This window comes from Osmerus mordax, chromosome 6 (assembly GCF_038355195.1).
Source record: "Osmerus mordax isolate fOsmMor3 chromosome 6, fOsmMor3.pri, whole genome shotgun sequence".
Classification (NCBI taxonomy): domain Eukaryota; kingdom Metazoa; phylum Chordata; class Actinopteri; order Osmeriformes; family Osmeridae; genus Osmerus; species Osmerus mordax.
Genome location: NC_090055.1, coordinates 5,824,393 through 5,835,255, shown reverse-complemented (window position 1 = coordinate 5,835,255; position 10,863 = coordinate 5,824,393). Strand labels below are relative to the sequence as shown.

At 42.1% G+C, this 10,863-nt stretch overlaps 1 protein-coding gene across 1 annotated transcript in view; it reads left to right on the top strand.

The window, feature by feature from the left end:
• The first annotated feature begins 1,633 nt into the window (after positions 1-1,633).
• Positions 1,634-10,863, top strand: part of thsd7ab (thrombospondin, type I, domain containing 7Ab) — a 32,021-nt gene continuing 22,791 nt past the window's right edge. Inside the window, exons 1-7 of the mRNA XM_067237390.1 lie at positions 1,634-1,673; positions 2,389-3,223; positions 5,563-5,811; positions 6,379-6,560; positions 8,220-8,288; positions 9,951-10,106; positions 10,285-10,488. Of these exons, the coding sequence (XP_067093491.1) occupies positions 1,634-1,673; positions 2,389-3,223; positions 5,563-5,811; positions 6,379-6,560; positions 8,220-8,288; positions 9,951-10,106; positions 10,285-10,488 (1,735 nt within the window). The remainder of the gene's footprint in view (positions 1,674-2,388; positions 3,224-5,562; positions 5,812-6,378; positions 6,561-8,219; positions 8,289-9,950; positions 10,107-10,284; positions 10,489-10,863) is intronic.

Below are 10,863 nucleotides of genomic sequence, written 5' to 3'. Positions count from 1 at the left end.
AAGATTGGTCATGTGGACTTTTATTTGATTGCTAGCAACAATACAAAAGCTTACTTCCGCTTAAAATGGTTGTTTATTGACAGACACTGGGATCTCGAGAGCTCAGACATTCTACAAAAATAAGTTTGTCTAGTTCGGTTGTGGTTTGTCTAAGTTGTATTTCTTATGCCATTCTCTGAGCAGTGAGGCAGTGTTGAGGGCTCCACCTGGGATGAGGGCTCTCAAGGGATAAACCAGTAGCTTTCAAGCAAGTCTTAACCTCTTCACTGAGTGTGTAGAACTTAGATCCTCAGTCTAGAGCATGAAATAACTTGCCTGCCTCATCTAGTCATTGTGGCCCTACAAATTGATCCTACAGAAATAAAGGTAAGCTCCTCTGGAAGCAGTCAACAACTATGAATTGATTGCAGGTCTGTCTTTTCCGTTTACGTCACTGTCGCTCATGTGTAGCCTCGCACAGCATGATGAGCTGGCTAAAGGGGCACTGTTTGTAGACCAAGCTGACCTGCTTGATCCTTAAAGTGACCAGTGGCATGCAAGTGGCTACTCAGCCTGTCCAAGCTGCTGTGGATGTAAGTGGATTGGTCACTAACACCACACACTCAATACAGCTCAGGGTGTTTGCATGCATGTCATTTCTGCACATGATGTTTGTGATGTGTTGAGGAGGGGTAGAAAGAACGCAATGAGATGACTCTATCCAACGTGCCATCAATCACTTGGCAAATGTCATGCTCCTCAGTTTTGGGTGGCACAATAGAAACCTCCAATTACAAATTGGGGAGAGGCTATAAGAGGCTGAGAGCAGGATAGGACAGGGTGGCAATGGGCTGATGCATTGTGTGGTGACAGACTCTCCAATCTGCTTTAACTGATCTGTTATAATATTGCTGAGAAAATTACAATTGGCCTTGGGAGGAGACTGAGCGATAGCATGTTGGGTGCAGAGGGGATCGGGAGGTTTTTTGTTGTGTCCCACTGTTCAGTTTCCTTGTATCAGGTTAAGGTGGTGTAATTAGCCATGGAATTAGATTAATTTAGCTTAATTTGGGCATTATCTGGGCACGTGATCTTTTTGTTTTGTTAGTTTTACACAGCTAACACATGCCCTAACACAATGCAGGCTGTTTCAAGATTTTGGTCAAACTAATTGCTCCACACAATGTGATAATGTTGGTTTCTGCCATAGGATTACGTAAACATAGCTAGTTTAAGTGTCTCCTCCTCCTCCACACAGCTAACACATGCCCAAAACTAAACTCACGCTTTCTTTGCTGCTTTTGGTCAAATCATGTTGTGGGGGTTTCCATTTACACAAATGCCTAAGAGGATTTGCCTGGGTATGCTCCAGATAGTTTACCCCTTCCTAGTTTTGGACTGAATACCACAGACATCCGATTTCTAAAGACTATTAAATAAACCCAGTCCGATTTTTGGCTAACCGATGCTCGGACATCCCCAGGATTACAGTCTACCATGTGTGTGGTCTGTCAACAGGACTGATTGATCTTGTATGTTGATGTATGGGGGAAACAAAGCAGCCATGTGGGGTCTGCTTTGAAGTTCCTGTGGACATGCTGACACACTGATTGATGCCAGTTTCTGCTCTCTAGATCAGTAGCTGAGAGGAAAGATGAGTCTAGTGACATGCTGCCATATGAAGCTTTTGAGGGGTAAGATTAAAAAAGATTACAGGAAATGCTGACCAGTGTTCCCGCCAGACCTGGGTTTATCACTATTCTGCATTTGGTCCTTGGTTGACCTACATGGGTGAAGACAAGGTGGCCTCACCCATATGCCACTAAGCTCAGGGCCATACTTGTACATCGTCACCAGGCTACAAGAACAGGGGATGGTATAAATGAAAGCTGTTCAAAATCCTGGTAGTCCAATGCTTCAGAATTACCAAGTCAGTGCACAACTTGGTCACTGATTACACTAGACTGGATGGCTGTGTAAATGCACTAGTATTAAACCTCAGGGTTTAGCATGGGGGGGGGGGATTTGATGTGGACTTTTGAGCAGAAAATTATCTTCTCTAACATCGTTAACATCCTGTTTGTCTCTGTTGGATGGTACAAAGGCTTGATTGGGGTTATCTTTTACAGTATTGATTGTAATTGATTGGTGCCTGTGGATGTAGGCTAATTCTACATGCTGGTTTAACAGTTGACATTTTTATTACTTTGGCTAGATTTTCTGAATGATCCATAAACAATTGTTCTAGAACTCTGCAACTGAACTACATACATGGGTGTAGCTCAGTGGTGGCATATTTGCAGATCATATTATTATTAGTATTCATAATCAAACATAGAACAAGCCTTTTAAAACCCATTCTAGTCTTTTTCCATGTAACTGTAAGTCTGTCTGTGTTCTTGTCATCAGGGCCATGGGGCAGGTGCATGGGCAGTGACTGTGGTCCAGGAGGCAGCCAAAGCAGGGCGGTGTGGTGTGCCCATGTTGATGGTTGGACTACCCTCCACACCAACTGTGATCAGGCCCAGCGGCCATCCAATCAACAGAACTGCTTCCGTGTCTGTGACTGGCACAAGGACCTCTATGACTGGCAGCTTGGCGCCTGGAACGTATGCGTGCCAGTGTCAGCCAGGACCTTTGGAGGCCTGCGGCCAAAAGTGTGCGCTGGGGGCGAAGAGGGCACCCAGACTCGGGAGGTGGGTTGTATACTCAAGTCAGATGGAGCGCCCGCAGAGGATATCATCTGTGAGTACTTTGAACCCAAGCCTCGTTTGGAGCAGGCCTGCCTCATTCCCTGCCCCCAGGACTGTGTTGTGTCCCAGTACTCCCCCTGGACTTCCTGCTCCAAAACATGTGGGACAGGCCTGCAGAATCGGGTCAGGAGTGTCCTGGTGCCCCCACTGTTTGAGGGAGCCGCCTGCCCCAACCTGACCGAGTTCCAGACCTGTAGAACAGCAACTTGCAAGGGGCCCGAGGGGATGTACAGCATGAAGATTGGGTCCTGGAGCCCCTGTTTCGTGCCTGAGAGCCGGCCGGTGCGCCAGGCAAAGCGCAGGAAGGGAAAGGGATCCGGGACCAGGGAGAGACCAGTGTTTAAAGACCCTGAGACCAGAGAGCTCATCCAGAAAAAGAGAACAAGGAACCGCCTGAACCGACAGGAAAGCCCATTTTGGGACATCCAGGTGGGCTACCAGACCCGCCAAGTCACTTGCACACACAGGAACGGAAGCACCATAGGACTGAGGTAAGTGGCTGTGTTTTTCTAGTCATACCAGTGGATGCGTGGGTGTACTTCTAGGTACAAGCTGCACGTCACAAGCTATTACACTAATGTGTAAACTTAGTACAAGGAAGTTTGTGCTTTCCAAATGTAAGTAGATGTTAACATTGATCTTATTTGGCAACACAACCTTCAACTGCCCCTTTCCAACATCCCTTTATCTGTTACACACTTCCTACAATTTAGTAAAAACCTATCACGCTAACACAATGTCTTCGTATAAAGTGAAAATCTTTCTTCCCCCTATCAGGGAATGGCTGGTGGGAAAATATTGTTAATCGCCCTGTCTTTGTCATTGCTTTCCTGTCAAAGCAGTGGAGCAGTCCTATCTGATGTGCATTCTCATCTCTACATTGACACCTACACTCACCTTGTGTGATAAGATTACTTCTTTTGCTAAATGTGTGTTTATGTAAATTACTCCCAATTTTGTAATTGGTTGAGAATTTCTATTGTTCTGCACAATTCATTTCATTGTGTAACAGAATCCAAACCAAAGAATGTAAATGTACAGAACCAGGCTTTTGTACCTCAGTGTTTTTTGAGAACCTTCGGCTTGATTTATGTATTTGCTTTCATTTTAAGTGTCAATGGTTTCAGGTGTCACTAACATTTTTCTCTTCTGAAAACCTACATACTGTAGTCCCTGATCTCTGAAAGAAGTCTGTCACAGTCAGGAGTAAATCTTTTCTTCATATTATGGATTTGTCACTTGCAGGGCTCAGATTTGATCAATTATGTACTAAATCTGTTCGTTAATGCTGTGCTGGTGCCAACTTCTGCATTGGCTGGGATCAAATATTTCAAAGGAATCACAAAAACAACTATCTTGCCCTGGGAGCATAAATATTAATCTTTGACTTGTTTATTTCTGGTTCTGAAATATTCATAGTTGTTTTTGCCACTTCAGAAAAGTGGAACAAACTTCTCACTGAAGCCGTAACCCAGTGATTTCTTCCAAGTTGAACAACTTGCTCAATTAATTTCCTATTTTCTTTGATGTAAATGAGTCATTAGGGCATCCTTAAGTTTCATCCCATTTTGCCTCTCAACCTGTTTGGAAATCACCATGCACTGTTTTCATTTCAACGCACTTACTGTTGTTGCTGTTTTTAGTATGTATGTAAAAGCTTACATCATGGACTCTGAAGTCTCAGTATTTCACTCCTAACACTTTGGAAAGTATTTTGTTACATCATTGGCTTACATGTTTAGTGCAACATTTTTATTTATTGGCATCACTTTTTGACTGGGAGTATAAGCATTCCCTAAGCTCATTCTTTGATATTTGGAAGGCACTGAAAACCACCCTTAAATGTTTAGTTTGGTCCATGAACTAGTCGATGGTCCGTTTTGTTTATTTCACATAAACAATATTTCTTACAAATAGCTCATAGCTTATGGTCTGAAAGGGTAGCACAACTTGGTATAACTGGCGAGGACTCAAAGCATGCTTGAAACATTAGAACTATGATTTAAAGTGAAGATGTGTTTATGTTCCCTTCTTATGTCAGCATAACAGGACAAAAAATGACTTATTTCCAGACCTTAAACCCCACAACAATTATTAGGCATAGACACTACGAAACTGAAGTGCTCAATTGACTGAGATGCAGCAATAATGAGTCAATGAACAGGTCTTTTATACATTTTATACCTCTGTATAAGAGCATTCTTGTTTTTCAATCATAGTGATCTCTCACACCAGGTGTTTTTTGGGCAAGACAGCAAAGCTCTAGTTATGTCCAGTGTCACTTCAGCACCAGATCAAAGAATATAGAACTGCTGTATTATGTTGAGACAAAGGGGTATAACGACAACTGTTCTTGTTAGGCAGATGTAGAGACGCTGGATGTGAAATGTTGTGGCGGCATCTAAATGAGAAGTTTCTAAATGAGGCAGAGCTGTAATTAGCATTAATAGCTTGTCAGCTGCATCGCCTCAGGGAAAAATAGAGGCATTGCAGAGTGAAGAACAGAAAACGGTCGAATTTAGTTCGAATTCCTAATCATTTGAAAGGGCCTAAAGAGGCATCATTAGCGCTTAATGACAGATGAATGATTAAAACACATCAGCTTTTGGTGATGCATTTGAAGTAAAACATTTTCCATGCTTTATCCCACATATCAAAAGCATATCAAGGGTCATTTTTTCTGTTACTCATGGTTGTGGGATGTTATAGAAAACCTTTTGGAGGAAAGACATTTGGATTGCAGTACCTTAGGATGTAGGTTACAGTCATGTATACAGTACTGTCTAACACTGGTCTGTTCCTGTCTTTCTCTTTCCTCTTTCTGCTCTAGTCACTGTATACCAAGGGACCTGCCTCTGACAGTCCAGTCATGCCTGCTCTCCAGAGACTGTGAGCTGAGTGAATGGTCAAACTGGGGCACCTGCGCCAAGGCCTGCAAGGATCCCAAGTCCCTCAGGGGCCAGCGCTCCCGCAGCAGACAAGTTGTCCAGTTCCCTGTGGGAGAGGGCCAGGACTGCCCCTCTCTAGAGGAGACTGAGGCCTGTGAGCCTGAGGGGGATAGAGTTCCCCCATGCGCCATGTGAGTGCAACTGGATAACATGGGGAATGCGCGCTGTAGGGCTGCATGCATCATAATACTGTGCAGCTCGCTGATGAGCTGTGTAATGTGATGTCTTAGCTAATTGTGTGAAGGTATCTGAGATTAACATAGTGTTTCTTTCCTTAGCAACAGTATTTTTTACATTCTTCACAACACCACAGTAACCTTACACCGCTTTCCTGTGAAGGGGAAACAGTTAGTGGGATATAATCAATGTGTTTAGAAAACCCTGAGTACATTCTTGCTGCAGATTTTCCATTATTCACATCAGTGAAATCTCCAAAAACATGAATAATTTATCAGTTGTTTTGAAAACAATGAGAATAACTTTAAAGGTAGTTGTTTCTACATGAAACCACAGTATGTTGTCAGGCTTAGTGATTGTCATAAAACAAACACTAAGCTTGTCAGGGATGCATTTTTGTAGCATGTCGCTGTCAGTTCAAATGTGCTTAATATACAGTAGGCCTATCAGATTGTAAATAGGTTTTGACTGAACAGCGCACCCACACACCTATGTTTCTGTCCAACCGTCGTCGATCACAGCTACACCTGGAGGACCACTGAGTGGAGCGATTGCCGAGTGGACTTGTTGCTAAGCCAACAGGACCGTCGGCGTGGCAACATGACGGGTCTGTGCGGGGGTGGTCTCCAAACCAGGGAGGTTTACTGTGTTCAGGCTAACGCTGAGCTGCTTACCTACCTCAACAACCTCAAAGAGAAAGAAGGTAATGTCAACTCAAAGGTTCAATTGTCAAAGTTGTAAAAGTGTTCAAGACTGGTGACCTGAGCAGTCTCACACCACTGAGAGGGTGAGGGCATCTCGTAAGAGAATACTTACCCCTGAAGAACAACCCTTCCACTTACATGTAGATTTAGGGTGAATTGATTATGTAAGTGAGCAAACTTTACTTTAGTATTTTGTTATATCAATATAAAAACATTGTGATGCTCCTAATGTCAAACTCCTTTTCACAATACATGTCCCAAATTGATACATGCACCAATCAGTCCAATGCTTAAAAAGTAGTTTTTCATTGAATATTACAGTATATAGAAGTGATAGCATAGAGTAACTCTCAGTTTGGCTAAATCTAGAATATTCACACTCACATTCTTTACATCATATTCATCCTCCCTTGTCAATGTACTCATGTTTATTTGTCCCAGTGTGAGCACATTATCTTCTTTGAGTCTTGTTACTCACATGTATTCTAAGTACTGTCTATTTCAAATCCCTATCCTTACATGAACTCTGAATACTGTTACAAGACTAAGTTCAGGTCCGTTCATAATCATCTTTGAGGCCATGTCCTACTGTTCTAGTGGAACGTTTTTGGCCTTTGCGGCCTGAAAACAATGTGACACATTGACACTGACTGATCAGACTGACTTTAAGTCGAAGCAGTTATCTAATTAATAGTTAATGATATTAGCAACGATTCAGCAAGCAGCAGTGTTAGTGATGGCATGACTAAAGCAATAGCATTTTGTTTACGTTATAGTCTGTGTGGACTAGTAAACTATAGAATAGGTGTCCATAATGCTCCATCTCCTTGTTTTGTGCAAGCACACCCAGCTACAGGATGTAGACATTTGAGAATCCATTGCTGGTCTTTATGGTTTCAATAGTAATATTCTGAGTAATAATGCAGTGTAATTCCTATTTAGAAGCATATTGCACATAGAACCATAGCAAGACCTGACACATAGAGGACATCAAACGTACATTGCATCAGTATGCAGTTAAAGATGAATGTGCCAAAGCTATATCCACTGTATGTGTTTGTCAATGTATTTTAGTGTGCTTGGGTGTTTGTGTGTGTATGAATGTTTGTGTTTATGAGTTTGAATGTGTGCCGGGCTTGTTTCTGTTTGTATGTCTGCTAGTTAAGAGAGAGTCTTTTCTTATCTGACTGGTGCAGGATTTCTCTCCTTCGTCTGAAGGTAATCTTCTAGCAACTTACCAATGAGACAGAGAGGCAGACAGTGGCTAGGCGAGGCCTGCCGCAACCACCACACTCATGCATAAACATGACCCAGTGCTGAGGAGAAGTTCCCTCAGGCCCATCTCCAGGATCAGCCAGGCCTCCCAGGATCGCTAAGCTTAACCATAATGGAAAAAAACAGGCCTGATCTTAGATCAGTTTCTTCAGGCATCTTTTCCCTACACTTCTATCGCTACCGAGTATGGAAATAGGATAGACTATACTTGGAGAGCAGTGTCTCACTCCCACCCATAATATATTCCACGCAGCTGGTAGATGTTGCATGTGTGTGTGTGCTTGTGTACTCTCCGATGCTGTATGTTTAGTGGCCCTCCGCCCATCCATGTGTGTGGTTTGTCTGTGTTAGTGTTGCTAATAGTAGCATCTCCCTCTTCACAGAGGGTCAGGCCCAAAGTCAGCAGATGCCTAGTGTACCCCCTCTCCTCTCTGTCAGCTTTGAGATCACAGGTAGGTGCTTTAGTCAAGCTGATTAACCAAGTCAAAACCTCCCCTGCTTTCCCATTTATAGACTGCTTGTATATTTGGGCACTGTTTCCTCCCCTCTCCTCTCCTCCCCTTTCTTCCCCTCCCCTCTCTCTCCTCCACTCCCCCATCCTCTCCTTTCCTCTGTTCTCCCTCTCCTCTCCGTTGCTTTTCAGCCAGGTTTCATACTGGTATTCCTACTCGAGAACACAAAAAGGCACTTACCAAATAAGGGAATGTTGTCCTTGTTTTAAGTGCATTGCCTAACAGATTAAGCATTGTGGAAGAATTGAATAATAGTGTTTTTCTTTAAATGTCGTTGCTTGTTTCTTTAGCAATCTCTATTTAAAATGAAGTGATGTAGATTTAACTCATCTAATGAAACATGGATTATCATTTGCTTACAAAAAAAAGATTGTCTGGTTTTTGATTTTTTTCTATCGACTCTAGCCTTTTGCTGAAGTGCAGTCATGTATAATTATTCAAATTGGCAGCCCTTTAAGCTCATCATTATTTTTTAGAGCAGTCAAAATGAGTTCTGCTTATCTATCTCTATGAATGTGCCTGTCTGTATGTATGTGTGTGAGTGTGTGTGTGTGTGTGTGTGTGTGTGTGTGTGTGTGTGTGTGTGTGTGTGTGTGTGTGTGTGTGTGTGTGTGTGTGTGTGTGTGTGTGTGTGTGTGTGTGTAATAAACTGTGGCTCAGGGGTGTCAATTAGATAGTAAGCCCTTCATAGGGGGTTTAGACCATATGCTAGGTGAACAAGACCCTTTCTTATCAACAAGCACAACCTGTTCTCTGGATGCTAAGATGCTGTGAGATATCTTAGCTTTGAAGTGACAAACCCAGAGAGATCCACACAAACACAACTTTGAAAGACTCAGACACATTTATGCCAGTGCATTTGCAAAACATCCAGTAAATAGTTTCTCACAGTTGGCTTCACTTACCCTCCTGCAGGGGAAAACATACATCACTCCTATGTTCCACTGCTAAATTCTGGATGGGAATTCAGATAACCAAAAACATGCATCATCAATACCAATCCCTGAATCTGAAATTTGACAGTACAACCAGGGAACGTAAGCCAAAAAGTGATCCAGCATCAAATATGTATGAGTAGAGAAAATGAGACAGTGGAGCTTTCTCTAACACCTTCAAAGATGCATGTATCTTGTGTCTCCAGTGAACTAGGCTAGGCCTAGCTTCATTGTGTTTCATGCGTAAGATGAAACTATTTGAATGGGATAATCAAGGCTAATATATCATTCTGACATGCTAATGGTGGGTAATAAACAAAACAAGGAAACATCAAGAAAGCTTCACAGAAATATGGCAGCACTTAACAGGGTGTGTTTTTATACGATTTTATGGTCTCTCCTTGGAGATTTATGTGCTGCGGTATAAAGGATATACAATTTAAACAGCTGTGATCATGGTTGGGTATTCTAAACATTTTATTTTTATGGATTTTTCTGTTGTTTCGTCAGGCAAAGTTTTATGATGAATAAGAGATAAAATCAAAACTGAATGGATGTTGTTTTGGATGGAATAATTCATAATTCAAAAAAAAGTTCATGACTCTAAATTAACAAAAGCTACACTGAACTAAAATGGTTTCTGAACCACAAATCTCCCTTCCTGTAGCATCCCCTCCGGTGGACAGCAAATTGTGTGAGGGTCGTGTCCCCAACACATCCCAACTGTGTATCACCCCCTGTCCAATTGAGTGTGAGGTGTCTCCGTGGGGAGCTTGGGGACCCTGCACCTTTGAGAACTGTGACGACCAAGCCGGGAAAAAAGGTATTTTTTTCGATTATGATGGCATTCAAAGTGATTAATCTAATTAGAAGGACAATAAAATTACAAACTCATAACAACATATTTGTACAAAATCTAATATCCAATTAAATTGCTTTTGAGAAAAAGATTAATGAGGAGATGAGGATTCATGATTAAAATCGGTCATAATACTTCATAGGTTATAAAATCAGGACACGACAGATTGCCAACAAACCAACGGACGGGCCAGGAGCCTGCCCACACCTGTTGGAGGCGGTGCCATGTGATGACCCCAGCTGCCATGACTGGCAACTGGTTAGCCTGGAGCCGTGTATTCCTGACAATGAGAAGGAGTGTGGCCCAGGATTGCAGACACCTCAGGTCCAATGCGTCAACAGCAACGGTGAGAAGAAAACTGCGAATCTTTGAGTAGAACACTTAAAAAATATAGATTTCTTCGTCCTAAATTATATTGATTGGTCTTTTCAATCATATTTTAGATAGCTTATTATAATGATCGTTTATTGGTTTATTGAATGAACAGTGTTGGGGTTGTCACTCAAAAAAGGTATATATTATGCATCACTCATAACAGTAATATAATAACTTTTCTAATATTCTCAGATGAAAGTAACTTGCTATGCTCCAATTGTATTTTTGCCTTGCCCCTCAAAATGTCTGTCTTCTTACTCAATTCAAACAATGTCAAAATGTGTAAATGACTGTTACAGCATAGTGTTTCTTACTAATCTAGAGTCATTTTCAGTATCCTACAGAT